Raw genomic sequence first — 26,512 nt, forward strand, 5'->3', positions numbered from 1 at the left:
TGAGCTGCCGCCTTCAACAGCTTTGTACCGGCGGTGCTTCGCATACTTAAAAGCCAAAAAGCCGTATTGATTTTTTTTTTGACTGCTTGCTTTGCACTCCTTTGAAAAGGTTAGATATGTTTGCATTCTTTTAATTGTGAGACAGAACTGTCATCTCTGTCTTGTCATGGAGCACAGTTTAAACTTTTGAAAAAGAGACAAATGTTTGTTTGCAGTGTTTGAATAACGTTCCTGTCTCTCTACAACCTCCTGTGTTTCTGCGCAAATCTGTGACCCAAGCATGACATTCTAAAAATAACCATATAAACATATGGTTTCTACTTCGCGGATTTTCCTATTTCGCGGGTGGCTCTGGAACGCAACCCCCGCGATGGAGGAGGGATTACTGTACACATATATATATATATATATACATATATAAAGTGTATATATATATATATATATATATATATATATATATATATTATATATATATATATATATATATATAAACTGTATATATATATATATATATATATATATATATACATATATATATATATATATATATATATATATACATATATATATATATATATATATATATATATATATATATATATACTGTATACATACATATCTACTTAGTGGCTCCTGTATTTAGGATATAGCAGGTTGGATAATGGACGGATGGACATTTGTATGCATAGCCCCATTTGCCCGTTTTCGTTTTTTTTCTTTCTTCAGTAATATTTCAGCAAACCCGGAGCTTGTCAGTTCAAATCCTGGTACTGACACCACTGTGTGACCCTGAGGAAGTCACTTCACCTGCATGTTGTGCAAAAAACAAAAGTAATGTAAGAAATTGTACCTCAGATGTTGTAAGTTGGTGGAATAAAGGCATAAGTAAAATAGATAAATATGTATTATACACATAGGAACTATTCATTTATTTTCAGTTAAGTCGTCTGCAGCAAACTTTTATAAATGAGGGTTTCTGATTTTTACATAGTGCAAACTGTTTCTTCTTTATTGACGTTTTCTCTTGGAGAGCTTTTTTCATTTTATTGAAAATGAAAGCAGCAGCTGCCAAAATATGTAGGTTTTTTATTAATTTTTCAACATTGTGTAAAATAAATGTATAAAGTAACATAAAAACTTTAAATACTGGTTATTGTTTTACAGTAAAATATTACTACAGAGATAGAAAAAAAGTAAAATGGATATGTTGTTTTTCTTTAAGGAGATTAAATATTACTGAAGAAAGAAAAAAAAAAATTAAACAGCCAAATGGGGCTATGCATACGAACTTAAAAGGTTTAAATAAAACAGAAATATATATTTTATTTTTACTTGCTTAACTTGTGGAGGGTGTATCCTGTAGCAAAGCCGTAACTTTTTTCGTGAAAGCACGTTTCAGTCAATAAGTGTTAAAAAAAACGTGTAAAGATATTGACAATAAGCTAAGTCATCTGCAGCAAAGTTTTATAAATGAGGGTTTCTCCTTTTTAGACAATAAGCTACGCAAACCCATGGAAGACATGGAATCGTTTAAATCAAGTATCATTACATCTTCCTTTCTTAAAGAGAAGTAAGGTAGTACTTATAAGCTTACATATTTATATATAGACATACATATATATATATATCTATATCCGAAGCCGTGCAAGCACACTCTTTTGAGAATGCAACGTATAGTTGTACAGAAGAAAAGCAATCTTGCCTCAAATGAATGGCAACCTTTTGTAGGTCTATGAAGTTAATTTAAAGTTTAGGTTTACGCGGTGCTTTCTTTCCGAAGTACCTGCACTCATGAATATGTCTGTATGTGTCAGTCGGTGAAATCCACGCGGTTCGCACCGGCGAAGTACCGCTTTTAAATTTTTATTAAGAAGAAAATAAAACGTTTTTAAATTGAGGGAAAATATACTAATAACAGTTTGTTAAGGATCAGTTTTTTTGTGAAGCTGCCTTTACTCGAGTGATCACTTCGAGCTGACTTGGTGGCCAAGTGTAAGCGTTACCTGAGAGGTTTGATTCCCGAAAGGGAGTGAAGTGAGTGTCCGGCTACCTACCAGGTAAAGCTTATGGTCGGACAGCAAGTGACGTAACATCAGCCACGGTGCCTTCAGTTGTGAGAAGCAGATCATAGAATGATTGAAAATAGTTTTGCATTTACCTTTTTAGTAAAAGGCGAGCTTGTAAGCCTGAGAAATCACCCCGTAAATGCACACGTTTACTTGCACGTGTTAATATGTATGCTTACACAGTATTAAAAGACACTCAAAAATTAACGTCATTTACCATCAGCCACGGTGCCTTCAGTTGTAAGAAGCAGATCATAGAATGATTGAAAATAGTTTTGCATTTACCTTTTTAGTAAAAGGCGAGCTTTTAAGCCTGAGAAATCACCGCGTAAATGCACACGTTTAATTGGACATGTGTTAATATGTATGGTTACACAGTATTAAAAGACAGTGAACAACGTCAGTTACCTTTGTTCCCGCGTTTGATAAAAGGTGAGCTTTTAAGCCTGAGAAATCACCCCGTAAATGCACACGTTTAATTGCACATGTGTTATATGTATGCTTACACAGTATTAAAAGACAGTCAAAAATTAACGTCATTTACCTTCGTTCCTGCGTGTGACTCGTGCTGTAAATCTCTTCCTTGTTTTCAGTTCACGTGATTACGTAGGAGGCGTGATGACGCGATACGTGACTCCGCCTCCTCCATTACAGTGTATGGACAAAAAATATGTTCCAGTTATGACCATTACGCTTTGAATTTCGAAATGAAACCTGCCTAACTTTTGTAAGTAAGCTGTAAGGAATGAGCCTGCCAAATTTTAGCCTTCCACCTACACGGGAAGTTGGAGAATTAGTGATGAGTGAGTCAGTCAGTCAGTCAGTGAGTGAGTCAGTGAGGGCTTTGCCTTTTATTAGTATAGATATGTTTATATGTGTGTGTGTGTATTTTATATATATAAAACACAGCAACACTCATAACAATGACAACACAATTACATTGACAATCATGTTACGTTATTTTTAAAATGTTTCCTTTTTTTTTCATAACCTCTTTAACACACTACTTCTCCGCTGCGAAGCGCGGGTATTTTGCTAGTATATATATATAAGGTCTGGGAAAGTTAACACGTTAATGTTTGTGATTAATATGGCCTGTTTCATACGTTAAAAAATATTGTTGCATCCAGGGCTGGCAACGAGGCAATCGATTCAGGCAGTGCTTTGCTCATGGTGGCATTTTCATGTAAATTTTTTTTTTTTTTTTTTATGAAACAATAATACAAAAAAGTTAAGTGTCAACCTAAAGATTTACATACACATCCAGTACTGTATTTGTATACTACCTTTAAAAATTTTGAGAAGTAAAATTTTATTTAAGTTTCAAATAACACATTTCACAATGCTTTTGCCACATGTCAGTATGTGGTAATTTCCTTGATTTATCCATACTGACATAGGTGCAGGAAGTTAGAAGAAGGGGGGGTTTATGGTAGTCTTGGAGCAATAGAAAATAAAAGTAGGTGAAAAGGCTCATGTCATGTTTCTGTAAGAAGATTGAATCAGTGTCATACCAAAATAAGTCTCTAGTACTGTTGTATTTAACTTGCTGGTAGATTATAGTACCTAATGCCCTAGTATAATGATGACATTCTGTGAAATATAAGTGTAATGATTATCCCTACCCATTATTCCAATTTGCAGCATCTTTGCTAATTAATACAAAAAAACAGAACATAACCACCCAAGTAATGCATGGTGTCACTTTCTAAGCTAGATGGCTGTTACGGAGAACCCTTTTTAGCGTGCCAGGAGGAAAGGTGTACCGTTTTTCTGTGGTGGCACACTTTTTGTAGTGCAAATAAGCCCAAGGCACACCACGATTCTGCCAACTACAAAAGCACTTAATCTATAAACTGTACGAAAGGATGGGACTATCACAGACCCCAGCAATAAACAAAAAAGCTTGGAGGTTGGCGTTTGCAGACACAGCACTCAGTGAGCACTTTGGATACATTTTCCAAGCTGCTTCATCTCTTTGCCCGCTTATACAGGCAGTCCTATACGGGACACCTAGTTAGCTCTCATTGTGCACCAGTTGAAAAACACTTGTTTCAAGAATAATTATAAAGTTGGTGATGAACAATTTTAATACAAGTTTAATGTATGGCCATTTAAGATGTTGTTATTTCAGTTAAATCAGTCTTTAGCCGTGCATTCCATGTCTGCAGCCATTTCTATCATTTAATTTTACTTTGACACGCCTGTGTTTCATATGCCATACCAATTTGAGAAGTACTGCATTGGCCATGTTTTCTTATTGCCTTTTTTTCAACTTGCCTTTTGGGAAGGCATTCAGATTCAGGTTGTACTTGCTTAAGTAGTATTTTGTTAAAAGGTCAGGTTTCAGGTCATTGTTTAAGTTTAAACTATGCCATTAGAGTTTTAAAAATTCCATTGTGTTGATTCTATATTAATATGTGATTAAGTGTATATTTACTTCATGATTTATATATTTACTGTATTTTATGTTAGATGTGATTAATCTCGACTAATTCCATACACTTATGTGATTAATTACTTGATTTTTAATTGATTTCTATCCCCTATATGTATGTATATATGTATGTATGTATGTATGTATGTATGTATGTATGTATGTATGTATGTATGTATGTATGTATGTATGTGAATATATATCTATATATATATATATACAGTATATATATATATATATACACAGTATATATATATATATATATATATATATATATATATATATATACACCTATAGTATATATATAATTTTTTTTTTTGTTTTTGGTAGGCCACGACCTTATTTATTTCAGAGTGATCACAGATTTCCAGCTTTCAACCAGGATAATCTGCCAGTTGTCATCCTTTATGCAGAAGTTGGTACAAGTTCCTTTAATGCTTTCCATAAGATATTGTCTGAGAAATCTGGCAAAGGGGAAATTCTTTATGTACTGCGTCACTACACAGCTGTAAGTATTTTATATTTTTACCTTTCTAGTTCATTTGTTTGAAATAATTAATGGGTCTGTATACCATGTTAAATTGTGAAGTCAGTGACATACCTTAATGCAAGTAAATTTACATTTGAACAGATATGAACATGTCACTACTTTAGTAATAACAGCACTAATATTTGCACAGATTAAACAAAGATAACAGTGAAAGGTTTTATGAAAAGGTGTTAATCATCTGACAGAAGTATATGATGCAGTTGGTAAAATAATTAGAACATAGACATTTAACTTCTTAATACTCTACTTAAGAGAATAGTTCTATGTCATTATGAATATTAGTACAGTGTGGTTATACCGTGTTAATACTAGAATCCCTGAAGTCTGCAAAAAAACTTGTAATCTTGAGCCATCTTAAATTCCTTCACATCCTCATCTAAGTTCACTTCTGTTATAGCATGTCTTTATTTGAAAGCAGCAGTGTCAGATTGGGGGGAACGTGAATGTGACTGAGAGAATAAAACTGAATAAAAAAAAGCACTAACATTTACAAGTACCATAAATTTACACCAGCTGTTACAGACTCAAATCAAATGTATATTTTTATTGTATAATAGTAACAAAAAGGGCAGCTCACTACTCAAAACGGTAATTCTGGGAAGTGACCAGAATCGAACCCACAACCTCTTGTTTTTGAGTCTGAAGTTCTTACCACTGCACTACCCAAGCGGCCGTGCTGTACCCTAATCCGATTTCTTTTTCTTCGGTTATATTCTTGAATTAAAGTGCACTTGTTTTGTTATATGTATACGTTTTGTGAAAGTGTTTATTTGATATTTGGACTTCAGTCTTCACACATTATACAGTGCACTTCATGTCAAAATGTTAGTACTATAAAATGAAAAATGTTTGTGTTTTAGGTATTTGTTCAACATTGCTTACATTTCTCTCATTTCCTGTCATCCTGCATTTACACAGATCGTTGTAGACACAAAACACACATGAAATGCATGTGTTCCAAATAACAATATATTATTTACCTTATACAACTCCCAGCACCTCATACCCAGATAAACAAGACTTGAGCTGGGAGAACTTTTTGAATGAGTTGAGCTGCAGTGGTGGGGTGATGGTATAGCAGGCTGCTTGTGCTGATCGGCACATTTACAGGAAACCAGATAAAGGTCAAGTGAATGACAGAGACAAGGATGTAATACACAAAGTGTACTAAAAGATGACTAAGAAGTCAGCAGATGTCCTGTGAACAACCAGAATGGACATTTGTTATATACACAGTAACTTCAAGTGTGGTCACTCAACCCAAGGGTTATAAGAAGAATAAGAATATAATAAAATGGACTTTTATTTTATATACATCATTTGGGTGTAAACGAGTGAACCAACTGCTGTTGGGTAAATTGGGGTATGGGTGCATGCGCTGATTGCCGCACCCACTACATGGTGAGATCCAAGTGGAGCAGTTGCTTAGAAAATAGACCTATGCCCTTAATATTTTGATCATTCTGATCATGCCGAAAAAGACTGCTGTGGAAGATGCTCCATCCTCAACTTGGTGCTGCAGTTGTAATAAATGACGTAGATGGACAAGCTTTTCTCTGGTCTGATTACTGACTCAAAAGGTTTTATCAGAATTGTCCTGGTAGACGATAAGTTTCTTTCTTTAATTAAGATGTTGATTTTGACCACAGGTTGTGTTTAAGAGTGTTCACCTGGAAGGACTGGGTGCAAGGCAGGCACTGGCCCTCCAATGGGTGTCAGTCCACTACAGGACACTTTCATAATAATGCATCCACACTTGCTCACCTGTTGCCGTTATAGAGCCATAAATAAATATACAGTGCCCTCCATACTGTTTAGGATAAAGACATATTTTCCCTTGATTTACAGTAATCCCTCCTCCATCGTGGGGGTTGCGTTCCAGACCCACCCGCGAAATAAGAAAATCCGCGAAGTAGAAACCATATGTTTATATGGTTATTTTTATATTGTCATGCTTGGGTCACAGATTTGCGCAGAAACACAGGAGGTTGTAGAGAGACAGGAACGTTATTCAAACACTGCAAACAAACATTTGTCTCTTTTTCTAAAGTTTAAACTGTGCTCTATGACAAGACAGAGATGACGGTTCAGTCTCACAATTAAAAGAATGCAAACATATCTTCCTCTTCAAAGGAGCAAACAAATCAATAGTGCTGTTTGGCTTTTAAGTATGCGAAGCACCACGGCAAAAAGCTGTTGAAGGCGGCAGCTCACACCCCCTCCGTCAGGAGCAGAGAGAGAGAGAGAGAGATAGAGAGAGAGACAGATAAAAAAATCAATACGTGCCCTTCGTGCTTTTAAGTATGCGAAGCACCGTTCAGCATGTCGTTTCAGGAAGCAGCTGCAGCTGCACAAAAGATAGCAACGTGAAGATAATCTTTCAGCATTTTTAGACCGAGCGTCCGTATCGTCTAGGTGTGCGAACAGCCCCCCTGCTCACACCCCCCTACGTCAGCGAAAGAGAGAGAGAGATGAGAGAAAGTAAGTTGGGTAGCTTCTCAGCCGTCTGCCAATAGCGTCCCTTGTATGAAATCAACTGGGCAAACCAACTGAGGAAGCATGTACCAGAAATTAAAAGACCCATTGTCCGCAGGAAACCCGCGAAGCAGCGAAAATCCGCGATATATATTTAAATATGCTTACATATAAAATCCGCGATGGAGTGAAGCCGCGAAAGGCGAAGCGCGATATAGCGAGGGATTACTGTACTCTTCTGCTCCACAGTTTGAAAAAACAAATGTAATAAATGTAAACTGTAAATTGCAGATTTTAATTTAAGGGTGTTTGCATGTATTTCGGTCACACTGTAGAAATGACAACACTTTTAATATAGGGTCCCCCCATTTCATGGCATCATAATGTTTGGGACAATTGGCGTCACTATACCACTGAAAGATGATGATGCTATTATGAGGCTGAGAAACAAGAAAAAAAAAACATTAGAGACACTGGTAAAACCTTAGGATTACCTAAAATTAACTGTCTGGATTATCATTAAGAAGAAACAATGCACTGGTGAGCTCAATAATCACAAATGGATTGGTAAAGAAAAAGCCCCAAATGCCTCTCCAACAGATCAGAAATAGTCTTCAGGAGGCAGAGGTGTATGTTTCAGAGACTAGTGCCAAAAGAAAACATCTTAAACATAAATACAGAGGCCACACTGCAAGATTCAAACCACTAGTTAGTCACAAGAACAGGATGGCCAGATTACAGTTTGCGAAAAATGTACTTGGAATTCTTGAAAAAAAATCTTGTGGACTGATGAGACAAAGAAGATCCTGTATCAGAGTGATGGCAAGAGCAAAGTGTGGAGTGCCATGCCTTAGGTTGTGATGTATGTAAAAGTGAAGAGGTTAATTAGATAAACTAAGCATAGTTCAGCACAACAAAACAATCTGTTGTCTTGCACCCATGAAGGAAGATGACAGACTGATTTTCCGAAAGTAATACTCTATATTTCAATCCTAAAACTGTACAGATCACCATCTGCAATCAAGAGTTGAGATTTTTCATACAGCCATGCCTTTTAACATAAACATGTAGCCATACTTTGAGGCTAACAATAACTAAGACACTTAAAATGAGAGAGAAGTGAAATCATTCTAGATGTTTAAATCTGGAAGAACTTGGTAGAGACTATATATTCTTTTGATTGAGTTGCATCCTTATTTTAAATTACTCTGTCTTTATTTCTCTCTCAAAATTTCATTTATTTTACTTGTGGCATTGGCCAATGATTGTATCGTTGTAAGTGTGCTTAATACATGACGTCACAGATGCCATGTATCCTCTTTAATAAAATCCCTTTGTGCGTCCAGGTGTCCGTGTGTGTGTGTCTTCTGGTGAAGTGCGCATGCACGGGGCTTCTGGTGAAGTGCGCATGCGCGGGGCACGGTGCAATGTGCGATATTACTGTCACAGAAAGTTATAGGCGTTTTACGGAAATACAAACCAGTATTACTGCGAGAGGAAATTAAAGGTACACAATACAGTGACACATATTACAGTCACATACAAGCCAGTATTACTGTCAGAGGAGATTAAAGGCATATTACCGACGTGCACGCCTGTATTACCGCCAGAGAAAATTAAAGGTATATTATGGACGTACAAGCCAACGGACGTATAAGACAGGCAGCCCACGAAGAACGGTCAGCTCAGCAAGTAAACATCAACAAAAGAAAGGCTGAAAGAAAGAAAAATATGACCAACAAAAAGAGTGAGGTCAGTGTCCATTGCCATTTAATATAGACTGTTCCTACTAATGTTTATGCACTACTATTCTAGCGCCCGTTATTGTAATGGGCTAAATGACTAGTTGTATATAAGTAAGTAAGTATAGGGCAGGGCAAGCTTTGCTGTTAAATATTGACTTTATGAAAGGAGCACTCCATAGTTTGTGCTCAAGTAATTTGTACATTGCAAGAATTATTAATATGACAAAAAAGTACTAGTTAGTAGAACCTGTGGCTTAAGAACTACCAAAAACTTGTCAAAGACACAATATTTTTTAGCATTTAACTTGAAATTTGATTATTCATGGCAAAATTAAATATAATCTCAACATGTTAACTGTATTTCAATGCAACATATATGCAACTGGTGGATTTAATTTTAGCATGGTTTTATCTTGTTATAATTAAAAACATGAACCAAATGATCGAATGCTTTTCACACAAATTTTGCATCAGATTCAAAAACGATACAAAACTGTCTTGCATTTAAATTCATGTCAACAGATCAAAGCAAATACTGTATATTGCATTTCGGTCAGCATCTTCTTTGAGTATATTGCATTTCGAATCAAGACCATGCATTAATCATTTCAAAAGTCAATTTAATCAAATGACCAAGCAGCATCAAATGTGGGGCTAAAATGTGTTCCACTTTTAAACCTTCCTGTGGCAAGCACAAGTTTTGTCAATGTGGAGTGATTATGGTGAGAAGTAGTTTTTAACTATTGCTGAAAAAGTTTACTGTTAAATAGAACTTTATTTGTCCCCAGGGGAAATTTGGCATTTTACAGAAGCTCTTTAAATAGGTAGATAAGTAAATAAATAAATATGCACACACACTTTGGTCTGAACACACACTGGAATGACTATAAAGCAAGAAAATTCAAAAGAAAGAAAAATTCTGACTAGGCTGTCAAAGTCACAGTGAGGCATAATACAGACATATTGCAGTTGGTATAAAGGAATAATTTGTTGAAAGTACTCAATGATAGTGTGTCAGAGAGGGGATGTGCAGCATTATTCATAATGGCATTTGGTTTTTGCTTTAATTCTCTTGCTTGCTACTAACCTTGAGGGGGTCCAGAATGCATCCTATAACTGAGCTTACCCTTTTAATTAGTCTGTTGTTTCAGTGGGTCTCTGTTGAAGTGTTGTTACCAGCCCAGCATACCACAGAGTTATAGATATGAAGGATGTCAATTCCCACATTAATGGAACACAGTCTTCCACAGAGAAAGAGTCTACTTTGCTCTTTCATATAGTTCCTCTGTGTTCTGAGACCAGTCCAACCTGTCATTAGTTTTGGACCACAAGTACCTGTAGGAGTGGAACACCTCTACATCCACTCCTTGAATAGTGACAGGACATAGAAGCTCTTATTTTGAAGCGAAAGTCAATAACCAGTTCCTAGGTTTTGCTGATGTTAAGATGCAAACAATTCTGTTCGTACCAAGAAACAAACTTCTCCACTTGACTTCTATACTCTGTCTCATTCTCTTTATCAATACACTCCATAAAAGCAGAATCGTCTGGGAATTTCTGCAAGTGATGTGACCTGTTGTATTTATAGTCTGAGGTATACAGAGTGAAGAGAGAAGGAGACAGGACTGTTCCTTTTGGTGCTCTGTTGTTGCTCACAAAGAGGACCCCGAAGGTTGCCTTATGTCTGCAACATCTGAAACAGTAAGAGACACTGAGAAAACAAAAGCTGGGTGTACTACATACTCCGTATTCAGCACTGAGATCAAAAGCACCTAAGCAGCTCAGTTACACTTCGTAGCAGGAGCTGTTTCTCCACAAATGGAGAGAGAGACATGCTTGTGCAAAAGTAAAAGCAAGGACAAAGGTTTCAGAACTGGTCTACCATCAACTGTAATGGCAAATGTTTGAATGCTGTCAAATAAAATTGATGAGCTGTCTGTGTTTATAGTGGGCCATAAAGCACACACGTGTAGTGGTATTTTGTGCTTTACGGAGAGCTGGCCTAAACCTGATATACCTGACACTATTTTAATGCTGGACGGATTTTATCTTAATCCGGTGTGGAAAAGAGACAGGAGAGGGACTGGTCATTTATATGAATGAGGAATGGTGTAAAAGATAGCTGATTGCATTTAAAACTACAATTTTTAATTCAGGTATTGAAATTTGTTCATGTTATTTGCCCAGGGAGATAAATTACATCATCCTTATTAATGTTTATACAGTCGTCCCTCGCCATATCGCGGATCATCTATTGCGGCTTCACTGTATCGCGGGTTTTTTAAATACAAGTGATCGCCCGCCTATCGCGGAAGTTAGTTCTAGACCCATCAGTGATAGGTGAAAATCTGCGATATAGAAAGACCATATAAATAAACATTTTTATAGTTTAAGCCTTAAAATACCCATCCCACACGCTTTAAACACATGTAAACTTATAAAACACACTTTGTTAACACATATGTTATGTGGATGTCGGACTAAGGATATGAGTAACATCTCTCTATTATAAAACATTTTAAGTTCATGCAAGACAAGGCAGTGAGACAGGAAAACAGCTGCTGTACAGGCTTTTAAATTATTGACACGCAGCACAAAGTCCACTTCTCCTTAGCGTGCATTCAGCAACCCACCCCCCCTCTGTTCATAACACGAAGTGGCAGGAGCGTACCACGCCTCCTGGGAGGGGGGTTTGAGCGAACCTGCGTTCAGCCCTCAACCCCCCAAAACACATACACACACACTTCTCCTCCTCCTTCAGAACGCGCAAAGCGACAAGCAGGCATTTTGGCAGAAGCAGCACAAAGTCCACTTCTGCTTAATGTGCGTTCAGCTGCCCCCCCCTTCACAAAGCGAGTGGCAGACACATCAACATCTGATCGCTGCGTGTAGTGTTGCTCTGCGGTGTTAAGCGTGTAGAAAGTGTTTAAGAGCATAGGAAGTGTTTATAAGAGTGTGGGAAAGGTTAGTATGACAGTGAGAAAGGTTTATAAGAGTGTGGAAAGGGTTTATAAAGCCTTAAAATATATATAAATAATAAAATAAATATAGGTCGCTACTTCGTGGATTTTCACCTATCGCGGGGGGCTCTGGAACGTAACCCACGCGATAGGCGAGGGATGACTGTATTCGTCCCTCCGCAAATGGGGACCTAACAGCGGAAATGATTAACTCTGTCACCAACACTTTAATGATGACTCACTCCAACCCTGCATTTATAATATGTGGTAACTTCAACCATATGACTGGAAGAAATGATGACAAATTTTTATCAGTTTGTGACCTGCTGTATTCAAATGTTGATGTCTTTAAATGTAACATACTTGATTCTTTAGGAAAATTTGACCACAACCTGATTCACCTTTTTCCCAGCTACAGAACTGTTATTAGACAGCAACCTCTTACAACCAGAATAGTGTGAAAGTGAAGCCTGAAATAGCTCTTAATGACTGCTTCCAAATGACAGACTGAGAAATGAAGTGCGAGTCAAATGGGGGCAATATTGAGAAACTCTGTCACTGTGTCACAGAATATATTAATTTCTGTGTTGACACAGTGGTACTTACAAAGATGGTGTGTTGTTTTCCATACAACAAGACCTGGATTACTAAGGAGCTAAAAAGTCTCCTGAATGAATAAAGAGAGCATACAAATCCAATGACAAAGAGGCACTCAAGGATGTACAGCGTATGCTAAAGAAATAGATGAGTGAAGGAAAGGAAGCTTACAAAGCCAAAATAGAAAAGAAACTAATTCAGAATGACATGAAGGATGTCTGGAATGGACAGGGTATCATTACATCAGCTTAAACAATCCTGGGCTCAGGTGCTAGAAAGGAATGTGGACAAAGCTAATGCCCTGACCAAATCCTTTAATAGATTTTGCCCCCTTATATTTTTCCATTCTTCTTATTTTGATAGCCCAGACTGATGCATCAAAAAGGTTAGCAAAAGTCTGTTTTGTCAGCCCCATTTGCCGGTAGTTACAAACCATATTTTGGGTAACAATGGTGTATGGATGGCTTGGTTGATGATCTGCATAGCTGTATGCAGCAGCTGTTCAGGATATTAGCTAATGAAAGCATTCTAAGGATGCTACTGTTGCAGTTGGAAATGCTTCTCCTGTTGTTGCTTGTATAACAGCAGCCCATTCCAGCAACCAGTCAACACTGAAGAAAGTGAAATCTTCATCTACATCGCCAGCTTTCACCTGTTCAATGAGAAAGTGGATCTCCTGTCTTACCAATGCCATTCTCCATCTTTAGTGCTGGCTGAACACACTCGTAATTGGAATGGCTTTTACGCTAAACTTTGATGCCCCTTGCCCCACCGCTTGACAGTGATTTGTCATTTTAATAGGATTAATGAATGGTCTTGAATCGAAATGCAATACACTTAGAGAAGACGATAAGTGAAATGCAGTATGTTTGCTTTGCTTTTAGTTATGACACATAATCCATGGACATGAATTAAAATGCAAAACAATTTTGTATTGCATTTTAAACTGACACAAAAATTCTGTGCTGTAGTGAAAAACAATCAACCTTTAGGTTGATATGTTTTTAATTATGACACGATCCATCCATCCATCCATTGTCTCCCGCTTATCCGAGGTCGGGTCGCGGGGGCAGCAGCTTGAGCAGAGATGCCCAGACTTCCCTCTCCCCGGTCACTTCTTCTAGCCCTTCCGGGAGAATCCCAAGGCGTTCCCAGGCCAGTCGAGAGACATAGTCCCTCCAGCGTGTCCTGGGTCTTCCCCGGGGCCTCCTCCCGGTTGGACGTGCCCGGAACACCTCACCAGGGAGGCGTCCAGGAGGCATCCTGATCAGATGCCCGAGCCACCTCATCTGACTCCTCTCGATGCGGAGGAGCAGCGGCTCTACTCTGAGCCCCTCCCGGATGACTGAGCTTCTCACCCTATCTTTAAGGGAAAGCCCAGACACCCTGCGGAGGAAACTCATTTCAGCCGCTTGTATTCGCGATCTCGTTCTTTCGGTCACTACCCATAGCTCATGACCATAGGTGAGGGTAGGAACATAGATCGACTGGTAAATTGAGAGCTTCGCCTTGCGGCTCAGCTCCTTTTTCACCACGACAGACCGATGCAATGCCCGTGGTAGGCCCAAACGTGTTGTGAGGGTCTGCTGGGAACGTCTGGCAGAGCCCCCTGTCAGAAGTAGCTTCAACTCCCACCTCCGGCAGAACTTCGACCACATCCCGAGGGAGGTGGGGGACATTGAGTCCGAATGGGCCATGTTCCGTGCCTCTATTGTTGAGGCGGCTGACCGGAGCTGTGGCCGTAAGGTGGTCGGTGCCTGTCGTGGCGGCAATCCCCGAACCCGCCGGTGGACACCGGCGGTGAAGGATGCCGTCAAGCTGAAGAAGGAGTCCTACAGGACCCTTTTGTCCTGTGGGACCCCGGAGGCAGCTGATAGGTACCGGCAGGCCAAGCGGAATGCGGCTTTGGTGGTTGCTGAGGCAAAAACTCGGGCGTGGGAGGAGTTTGGGGAGGCCATGGAGAATGACTTTCGGACGGCTTCGAGGAGATTCTGGTCCACCATCCGGCGTCTCAGGAAGGGGAAGCAGTGCAGTGTCAACACTGTATATGGTGGAGATGGTGCGCTGCTGACCTCGACTCGGGACGTTGTGGGTCGGTGGGGGGGAATACTTCGAAGACCTCCTCAATCCCATTAACATGCCTTCCAATGAGGAAGCAGAGCCTGGGGACTCAGAGGTGGGCTCCCCCATCTCTGGGACTGAGGTCACCGAGGTGGTCAAAAAACTCCTTGGTGGCAGGGCCCCGGGGGTGGATGAGATACGCCCGGAGTTCCTCAAGGCTCTGGATGTTGTAGGACTGTCTTGGCTGACACGCCTCTGCAACATCGCATGGACATCAGGGACAGTGCCTCTGGATTGGCAGACCGGGGTGGTGGTCCCCCTCTTTAAGAAGGGGAATCGGAGGGTGTGTTCCAACTACAGAGGGATCACACTCCTCAGCCTCCCTGGAAAAGTCTATTCAGGGGGCCTGGAGAGGAGGGTCCGTCGGATAGTCGAGCCTCGGATTCAGGAGGAACAGTGTGGTTTTCGTCCTGGTCGCGGAACAGTGGACCAGCTCTATACCCTTAGCAGGGTCCTGGAGGGTGCATGGGAGTTTGCCCAACCAGTCTACATGTGTTTTGTGGACTTAGAAAAGGCATTCGACCGTGTCCCTCGGGGAATCCTGTGGGGGGTACTCCGAGAGTATGGGGTACTGGCCCCCCTGATAAGGGCTGTTCAGTCCCTGTACGATCGGTGCCAGAGCTTGGTCCGCATTGCCGGCAGTAAGTCGAACCCGTTTCCAGTGAGAGTTGGACTCCGCCAGGGCTGCCCTTTGTTACCGATTCTGTTCATAACTTTTACGGACAGAATTTCTAGGCGCAGCCAGGGTGTTGAGGGGGTCCGGTTTGGTGGGCTCAGGATTGGGTCACTGCTTTTTGCAGATGATGTTGTCCTGTTTGCTTCATCAGGCCGTGATCTTCAGCTCTCTCTGGATCGGTTCGCAGCCGAGTGTGAAGCGGCTGGGATGAGAATCAGCACCTCCAAATCCGAGACCATGGTCCTCAGCCGGAAAAGGGTGGAGTGCCCTCTCAGGGTTGGTAGCGAGATCCTGCCCCAAGTGGAGGAGTTCAAGTATCTCGGGGTCTTGTTCACGAGTGAGGGAAGAATTATGACACGATAAAACTGCCAAAATTAAATACACCATGTGCATATGCATTGCATTGTAGTGTAGTTAACACATTGGATTGTATTTAATTTTGGTACAAATAATCTTATGTATAAATGGAATATGGAATAATAGTTAAGGATTTCTGTACATTTTAAAATAAAACACATTGGATTTTACTTAATTTTGGTACAAATAATCTTATGTATAAATGGAATATGGAATATTAGTTAAGGGTTTTTGTGCCTTTGAAAATAAAATCAATATTTATTGATTTAGTGATGAGTATGCCATCTGAAGACAGTTCTCTCTCTATAGTTACCAGTTTTTAAGCTTGTGCATTATGATGTTTACATTTTAATGGTACCAGAAAATGTCAGTGAAAAGGAGAACTTATTCCCTTTTTCAGGCTGACAAAGTGATTTTGTTTTTTTGCGATGTAAAGATCACTTCAGTCCAATTTGTAATCTGGATGGTTAGAAGTTCAATGGCATTTGTTTTTTGATATCAACCATTTATCTAAGGTAAAAAAAGGGTAAAACACATATGTCTGCAAAACCCTATAACATAATTATTTTTCAATATAATGTGCATACATTAATTTTTCCAAAATTACTTCTGATTTCTTTATAGTCTTATGATTCTTGTATAGTATAGAGATCTTTTGTAGGTTTTATTGTGGGGCCTTTTTTTGCTTCTAATGAAGGACAGTATTGCATATTACATATCAGCTAAAACAGAGAAAAACAATAATAAACAATGGCAAATTCCATTTATTTTTATGGTTCTGTTTATTTTATTTTTTCTTAAACAATTTTGATACATGTTTATTCTTTAAGATTAATAGCTGCGCTGAAATAGGATAAAGCTGAAAAAAATATCATACACCTTCTCAATGGCTTATGAATATATATCATTCTATTCTCAAGGGGGAAATAGTTTCTGTAATACTAAAAAGTTCATAGTAAAACTGCAGTTCAGGGAGGATTATTCTATACATAAGATTGTCATAATATTAAGCTGTTACAAAATATTGACAATACTTTGCCACCAGAAATCACAAAATAGAAACATATATGCAAATAACAGAGGAGAATGCCAGCAACAGCACAGCAGTCGTGTCTAAAGATGCGCCGTTTAAGCAAGTAGGTTACAAGAAATCATTCACAGTGCTGTCTTGGGAGCTACTTAATGCCACCCTCCTTCAAACAGATGAAAAGCTATTGTGCCAAATGAAGCATTGCTCCAAGTTTACTTAGCTCCGAGGATAAAAAAAAGCCCAAATAAAAATACTTGATAGTGTTTTTCTGGTTGTAAAGTCATGTAAATGTGTAAAGAATGCAAGTTGTAACTGATGTCTTACTTTTCTGCAGCTACCATTTTGGTATTAATACAAGTGTCATAAAAAATGGTAACATTAATGAGCTGAACCGTAATAACTGTGTTTTTTGTATATACGGAGAAGCAGTAAATCAGTTTTCTCAAACCTGACTGTTAATTGTCAGATTTACCAAGTGTCAGATAATTTACCAAGTTCACATGCTAAATATCATTTATACATGCTTTTCCTTACATTCTGTATTTTAGATGTACATATATTTACATATATTATCATGACTTTATGTTTTACAACTATTGAACTGAAAACACAATTATTACTGGTTTTACAAGTGAATCTTTTAAAATTCCCAATTATGTTAATTTGAAGTACTGTTTGTTTGGTGCACAGTCTTTTGAAGTTTAAAACCAGTGCCTAATTATGATATACATAATTCAATGTAAATTGTAGAGTACGCTGGTACAGGGGTCAATCGAGGATACAGGGTAGAGAACTTTAATGTCCATGTAAAGCCCATTACACACTGCTACTCCAATCATGGATGTAACCTGCATTTTTCATTGCAGATTGTGGTACAGTAATCCCTCGCTACTTTGCAGTTCACTTTTCGCGGATTCACGACTTTGCGGATTTTATATGTAAGCATATCTAAATACATAACGCGGATTTTTCGCTGCTTCGCGGGTTTCTGCGGACAATGGGTCTTTTTACTTGCTTCCTCTGTTGGTTTGCCCAGTTGATTTCATACAAGAGATGCTATTGGCGGATGGCTGAGAAGCTACCCAATCAGAGCACGCAGTTAAGATCCTGTGCGCTGCTGATTGGCTCAGCGACGGAGTGTTGCATTAACCAGGAATTCTCATCTCACTCATTCATCATTAACGTGCTAATGCTTCAGGGGCCGTGTCCAACCACCAACAGAAGATGCAAATGATTGCAAAAAAGGTAAAAGTTTTGGATATGTTGAAGGAAGGGAACAGCTACACCACTGCAGGACATCGATTCTTTTATTTAAAAAGGAGGAAAAGCATATAAGATCTACGGCCGCAGTGTCCTTTAACCAGGGTGCAAAACGAGTTGCAAGTGGACGTGATAAGGCAGTAGTCTGGATGGAATCTGCTTTAGGAATCTTTGCAACAAGGTCGACGACGTCATGACCGCCTACAAGCTGCTACGTGTACTTCGCTATACAGTAAGTGTAAACTTATCTACCGATTTCATATTGCTTAGCAGTTGTCCCTGTTTTTAATAGAGTAAATGGTGGGTTGTAAACAATACAGGGAGGGTTTAAAAACGTCCAAATACATGTTAAATAATTAAATAAATATAGTGTCCCTACTTCGCAGAAATTCAGTTATCGCGGTCGGCCATGGAACCTATCTCCCGCGATAAGTGAGGGATTACTGTACTATGTATTGGGAAATATGCCTTGTATACTTTGGGAAATTGTTAATTTGATTTAGAATTTGCCCTATTTTCCATGTAAACTGCCTAAGAGTTTAGGAAGCAGAAGACAGACTGCACTGCAATCTTCTTTGAAGGGGATGCTGAGTAGAGGATGAGTAGAATTACATTTCTTGGATTGGCCATTACTGATGAACTGAAGTAGAGAACAACACATTTCAGCTGTTGTCAACAAGACTCACCAATGTCTCTGCTAGTAGTGGGAGAGCCTGTTGACCTGGTACACAAGATGAAATCTGTCTTGCAGTAGTATGGATTTTGAGAAAACTTTTTTAGTGTTATGCTAAAATTTGTGAAAATCTTGCAAAAACTTTTAAAGCACATGAGATAAAGAATTAAGCTTTACTTGTATTGGTTAAAGAGAGATAAATATCTACAGTTGAAGGATAAGTAGCATGTAACACTAGAATTACCGAAGCCTACGAAAAAACTCATAATCCCGGCCCACTTTAAATTCCTTTCCACCTCTCTGTCAGTGTCTTTTGTATTGTAAATGTAACGATCAGCACAAGCAGCAAGCAGCCTACTATCCTATCCCCCCACCCTCCCCCGCAGTTCAATTCGCAAAGAACTTTTTCAGTGCTCAGTGTTTATCTTGGAGTGAAGTGCCTGTAGTTGTAGAGGGTAGTATTGTCATTTGGAATACATACATTTCATGTGTGTTCCATGGCTAAAACAATCTATATAAACACATAATTAAAACAGAAATGTTTTTCATGTTTTAGTAATAATTGACAAAATGTAGACATGAAGTGTATAATGTGTGAAGCCTGAAGTCCAAATATCAAATAAGCACTTTTACAAAAGGTACAAGTTTAACAAAACAAGTGCGTTTTTATTCAAGAATATTAACAAAGAAAAAGAAAGAAGGTTTGGGTAGGCTATTGATAAGACAGCTTGTGTGGTGCACCGGTAAGAACTGCTGACTCATAATCAAGAGGTCGCCAGTTTGATACTGGCTGCCTTCCAAATTTACCACTTTGAGTAGTGAGCTGCTCTTATTGTTAATATTATACAATAAAAACCTTCATTTGATTTGCGTCTGTAACAGCCAGTGTAAATTTATAGTACTTGTAAAAGCTATCTTTTTTTTTTTTTTCATTTTTATTCTCTCAAGTCACGTTCACGCTCATACAACCAATTCTCAAAACTGGATGTTTTCATATAAAGACGTGGTATAACAGACATGTTTTGTTATACCACCTCTTTCTTTGAAAACAGTGTCAGATCTTGTGTGTGAACGAGATTGGGACTGGGAAAACTGTGGACGTGGGTGTGAGTGGGGTGTGTGACTGAGAATGATTGTGGATGTGAATTTTTTTTTTATTCAGTTATATTCTTGAGTGTTCCTGCTCACACTGAATTAGTATGCACATTCTGTTCCATGATGTCAAAGCCACACTGACAAAAAAGAGAGACATAGGTATATATGACATTTGGAATAACTCATTTTATGACCTGTATAGTACATTTTGGAAAACATTGTTGCACTATTGCAACATTATATTCATTTGCATACCTTCATGCAGTTGTAGTCAGTGACCGCGTTTGTTTTTTTTTTCCCCCCCAATCTTGCCCAGTCTCCACATTTTGGTGCTTGGTGGTGTTTCTTTTGTACTCCAGGAGATGCAGAGGACAAAATATTACAGAGAGGTCAGTTCTGCGCTATATGCAATCATCAAATTCAAATGTTAACAGTTCCCACACACCCAGAGACCGTCCTTCCTACATTTGCAACATGTGTACCTGTTGCAATGTACACACCTCTCTTTGCTGTGGTTCCTATTACACTGAACTTGATGGATTGGATAGCAGGCTTCTTGCTGCTTATACTGATCAACACATTTACAACACAAAAGATGCTGACAGAGGTGTGTGAAGGAATTTAAGGTGGGTGGGCTGGGATTACAAGTTTTTTCGTAGGCTTCGGCAGTTCTGATGTTAAATAGATAAGTGACAAATCTGTGTTAATTGCATTAGTTAGTAATAATTTTGTTAACCCTTAGAACTGCCACACATTTTATTAGTACTAAACCACCAAGGCTATGCCAAGTGGCATCTGAATCCTTTCGTTCTGACTAATGGCCCATTAGCACTACATCCTGATAACGCATCTCCTATACCCTACTCCTAAAAGCCACAGATAGCCTAATATAATTTGAGTGAATGTAAAAATAAATTATATGGCACACAACATATTTTGTTTAAATATTTTCATTTGAAATGTTATCTTAAGTTTTCAATTAAAAAAAGAAAGAAAAACTCCAGTTATTTGGGCACAAAAAATAATACACGAAGTAGAAAATTTTCCATAGTGTCTCTTTACATAATTTTCTTTTTGTTTTTTTTTGTGTTGTGTATGCATCTCCAATTTTGCACTGCTTCTAGGAGCAAGAACAACCTGATGGATGCTGTGACAAGAATATCTTTCTCTGATTCAGCATAAAACCACTTCAATATTTATTCAAAATATGAAGTCAAAATTATATTTTTCTATATACAGTAAATACTTTATAAAATTACAGCATATTTCACAACTTATATAGGTAAATGGCAAGAAGCATGTTGGAGTGAGTATAATGCTGTGCACATCACCAGTCTTCAGCATTTTATTTTTAATGGCACAAGCACCAAAAAAAGCTTCACTGTATTCATGTTTGTTTTGCTGCTTGTGTGTTCTGCACTGCTTTTTCATGTTCTCAGTGCTTATTTATCTATCTATCTATCTATCTATTTGTCTCCATGGCCATCTGTGTGTCCATCTCATTTCATTTATAGTTCAGTACGGAGCAGGTTATGTATTTTGGGCAAGCAGCGTATTTGCCATGCAAGTGTGTTTGAAGTTGAATAAACTTACAACTCTCTGTTGTGTCAGCTTCTTCGTCTTCCTCCTTCATATGTTACATGGTAAGATCCAAGCGTAGCCAATACATAAACTGTTCTTAAGAGTGCCAGGGTCTCCCATGGAAGTGCAAAAGCTTGATGACGGTGAAATATCTCTTATGACAAGTGCTGGTGAACACACATATATTCCTGCTACTCCTAAGCACAGAACGGGGAGTGACCACTTCCAGCACTTTGGAAAGTGATGTGAATGTATTGTCGGTAGTGACTCTTCTCACACTGCTTGTGAAAGGTTCTCAGATCACACCAACATTCACACTTTGTTTCTCTGTCAATTGAGAATGATCTTTCTCCAAATAGGCAACAGGATCTAGTATCTATACATATTAATAAAAGGCAAAGCCCTCACTGACTCACTGACTGACTGACTGACTGACTGACTCATCACTAATTCTCAAACTTCCCGTGTAGGTGGAAGGCTGAAATTTGGCAGGCTCATTCCTTACAGCTTACTTACAAAAGTTAGGCAGGTTTCATTTCGAAATTCTACGCGTAATGGTCATAACTGGAACAAATTTTTTGTCCATATACTCTAATGGAGGAGGCGGAGTCACGTATCGCGTCATCACGCCTCCTACGTAATCACGTGAACTAAAAACAAGGAAGAGATTTACAGCACGAGTCAAATGAACGAAGGTAAATGACGTTAATTTTTGACTGTCTTTTAATACTGTGTAAGCATACATATTAACACATGTGCAATTAAACGTGTGCATTTACAGGGTGATTTCTCAGGCTTAAAAGCTCGCCTTTTATCAAACGCGGGAACAAAGGTAACTGACGTTGTTCACTGTCTTTTAATACTGTGTAACCATACATATTTACACATGTGCAATTAAACGTGTGCATTTACGGGGTGATTTCTCAGGCTTAACAGCTCGCCTTTTACTAAAAAGGTAAATGCAAAACTATTTTCAATCATTCTATGATCTGCTTCTCACAACTGAAGGCACTGTGGCTGATGGTAAATGATGTTAATTTTTGAGTGTCTTTTAATACTGTGTAAGCATACATATTAACACGTGCAATTAAACGTGTGCATTTACGGGGTGATTTCTCAGGCTTAAAAGCTCGCCTTTTATCAAACGCGGGAACAAAGGTAAATCACGTTCTTCACTGTCTTTTAATACTGTGTAACCATACATATTAACACATGTGCAATTAAACGTGTGCATTTACGGGGTGATTTCTCAGGCTTAAAAGCTCGCCTTTTACTAAAAAGGTAAATACAAAACTATTTTCAATCATTCTATGATCTGCTTCTCACAACTGAAGGCACCGTGGCTGATGTTACGTCACTTGCTGTCCAACCATAAGCTTTACCTGGTAGGTAGCCGGACACTCACTTCACTCCCTTTCGGGAATCGAAGCTCTGAGGTTTTCTTTTGTTCTTAATTAAAATTTAAAAGCAATACTTCACCGCTGCTAAGCCCCTCTAGCGCTGACGTCCGAGGTTCGATTACCGTAAGCAAGTGCAGTGAGTGTGTAATTACATTCACGGCATTCGTAGTCTGATTCACAATCTGATTGTATGGGTGGTTACCTACGAGGTAACGCTTATACTTGGCCACCAAGTCAGGTCGAAGTGATCACTCGAGTAAAGGCAGCTTCACAAAAAAACAGATCCTTAACAAACTGTTATTAGTATATTTTCCCTCAATTTAAAAACGTTTTATTGTCTTCTTAATAAAAATTTAAAAGCGGTACTTCGCCGGTGCGAAGCGCGTTGATTTGACCGACTGACACATACAGACATATTCATGAGTGCAGGTATTTCGGAAAGAAAGCACCGTGTAAACCTAAACTTTAAATTAAGTTCATAGACCTACAAAAGGTTGCCATTCATTTGAGGCAAGATTGCTTTTCTTCTGTACAACTATACGTTGCATTCTCAAGAGTGTGCTTGCACGGCTTCAGATATATATGTATATATATGTATGTCTATATATAAATATGTAAGCTTATAAGTACTACCTTACTTCTCTTTAAGAAAGGAAGATGTAATGATACTTGATTTAAACGATTCCATGTCTTCCTGGGTTTGCGTAGCTTATTGTCAATATCTTTACACCTGTTTTTAACACTTATTTACTGAAACAGGCTTTCACGAAAAAAGTTAGGGCTTTGCTACAGGATACACCCTCCACAAGTTAAGCAAGTAAAAATAAAATATATATTTCTGTTTTATTTAAACCTTTTAAGTTCGTATGCATAGCCCCATTTGGCTGTTTATTTTTTTTTTTTCTTTCTTCAGTAATATTTAATCTCCTTAAAGAAAAAGAACATATCCATTTTACTTTTTTTGTACCTCTTTAGTAATATTTTAGTGTAAAAGGATAACCAGTATTTAAACCTTTTATGTTACTTTATACATTTATTTTACACAATGTTGAAAAATTCATAAGAAAGCTACATATTTTGGCAGCTGCTGCTTTCTTTTTCAATGAAATGAAAAAAGCTCTCCAAGACAAAATGTCAATGAAGAAGAAACAGTTTGCACTATCTAAAAAGGAGAAACCCTCATTTATAAAACTTTGCTGCAGATGACTTAGCTTATTGTCAATATCTTTACACGTTTTTTTAAGACTTATTGACTGAAACGGGCTTTCACGAAAAAAGTTAGGGCTTTGCTACAGGATACACCCTCCACAAGTTAAGCAAGTAAAAATAAAATATATATTTCTGTTTTATTTAAACCTTTTAAGTTCGTATGCATAGCCCCATTTGGCTGTTTATTTATTTTTTTTCTTTCTTCAGTAATATTTAATCTCCTTAAAGAAAAAGAACATATCCATTTTACTTTTTTTGTACCTCTTTAGTAATATTTTAGTGTAAAAGGATAACCAGTATTTAAACCTTTTATGTTACTTTATACATTTATTTTACACAATGTTGAAAAATTAATAAGAAAGCTACATATTTTGGCAGCTGCTGCTTTCTTTTTCAATGAAATGAAAAAAGCTCTCCAAGACAAAACGTCAATGAAGAAGAAACAGTTTGCACTATCTAAAAAGGAGAAACCCTCATTTACAAAACTTTGCTGCAGATGACTTAGCTTATTGTCAATATCTTTACACGTTTTTTTAAGACTTATTGACTGAAACGGGCTTTCACGAAAAAAGTTAGGGCTTTGCTACAGGATACACCCTCCACAAGTTAAGCAAGTAAAAATAAAATATATATTTCTGTTTTATTTAAAACTTTTAAGTTCGTATGCATAGCCCCATTTGGCTGTTTAATTTTTTTTTTTTCTTTCTTGAGTAATATTTAATCTCCTTAAAGAAAAAGAATATATCCATTTTACTTTTTTTGTATCTCTTTAGTAATATTTTAGTGTAAAAGGATAACCAGTATTTAAACCTTTTATGTTACTTTATACATTTATTTTACACAATGTTGAAAAATTAATAAGAAAGCTACATATTTTGGCAGCTGCTGCTTTCATTTTCAATGAAATGAAAAAAGCCCTCCAAGAGAAAACAATGAAGAACAAACAGTTTGCACTATCTAAAAATCAGAAACCCTCATTTATAAAAGTTTGCTGCAGATGACTTAGCTTATTGTCAATATCTTTACACGTTTTTTTAAGACTTATTGACTGAAACAGGCTTTCACGAAAAAAGTTACGGCTTTACTACAGGATACACCCTCCACAAGTTAAGCAAGTAAAAATAAAATATATATTTCTGTTTTATTTAAACCTTTTAAGTTCGTATGCATAGCCCCATTTGGCTGTTTAATTTTTTTTTTTCTTTCTTCAGTAATATTTAATCTCCTTAAAGAAAAAGAACATATCCATTTTACTTTTTTTGTATCTCTTTAGTAATATTTTAGTGTAAAAGAATAACCAGTATTTAAACCTTTTATGTTACTTTATACATTTTACACAATGTTGAAAAATTAATAAGAAAGCTACATATTTTGGCAGCTGCTGCTTTCATTTTCAATGAAATGAAAAAAGCTCTCCAAGAGAAAACGTCAATGAAGAAGAAACAGTTTGCACTATTTAAAAATCAGAAACCCTCATTTATAAAAGTTTGCTGCAGATGACTTAACTGAAAATAAATGAATAGTTCCTATGTGTATAATACATATTTATCTATTTTACTTATGCCTTTATTCCACCAACTTACAACATCTGAGGTACAATTTTTTACATTACTTTTGTTTTTTGCAACACAGGCAGTGACTTCCTCACGGTCACACAGTGGTGTCAGTACCAGGATTTGAACTGACAAGCTCCGGGTTTACTGAAATATTACTGAACAAAGAAAAAAAATGAAAACGGGCAAATACGGCTATGCATACAGATGTCCATCCGTCCATTATCCAACCTGCTATATCCTAAATACAGGAACCAATAAGTACATATGTTTATATACAGTATATATATATATATATATATATATATATATATATATATATATATATATGTGAATGAATGTATGTATATATGTATGTCTATATATATATATATATATATATATATATATATGTAGATATGTAAATTTGTATATGTATATATATGTTTATGTGGATGTGTATATGTGTGTATACGTATGTATATGTAGATATGTGTATATGTAGATATATGTATATATATATGTATATGTATATATATGTTTATGTGTGTCTGTGTGTGTATATTATATATATAAAAGACAGCAACACTCATAACAATGACAACACAATTACATTGACAATCATGTTACGTTATTTTTAAAATGTTTCCTTTTTTTTTTTCATAACCTCTTTAACACACTACTTCTCCGCTGCGAAGCGCGGGTATTTTGCTAGTACTGTATATATTTCTTACATTCACAGCAAAAA

The 26,512-nt window shown here is 37.5% G+C and overlaps 1 protein-coding gene across 1 annotated transcript in view; it reads left to right on the forward strand.

Moving 5' to 3' along the window:
- Nucleotides 1-26,512, forward strand: part of uggt2 (UDP-glucose glycoprotein glucosyltransferase 2) — a 638,028-nt gene that overhangs the window by 114,280 nt on the left and 497,236 nt on the right. The window contains exon 6 of the mRNA XM_028799549.2: nt 4,834-5,011. Coding sequence (XP_028655382.2) covers nt 4,834-5,011 — 178 coding nt within the window. The remainder of the gene's footprint in view (nt 1-4,833; nt 5,012-26,512) is intronic.

The sequence above is a fragment of the Erpetoichthys calabaricus genome, chromosome 4 (genome assembly GCF_900747795.2).
Source record: "Erpetoichthys calabaricus chromosome 4, fErpCal1.3, whole genome shotgun sequence".
NCBI classification, from domain to species: Eukaryota; Metazoa; Chordata; class Cladistia; order Polypteriformes; family Polypteridae; genus Erpetoichthys; species Erpetoichthys calabaricus.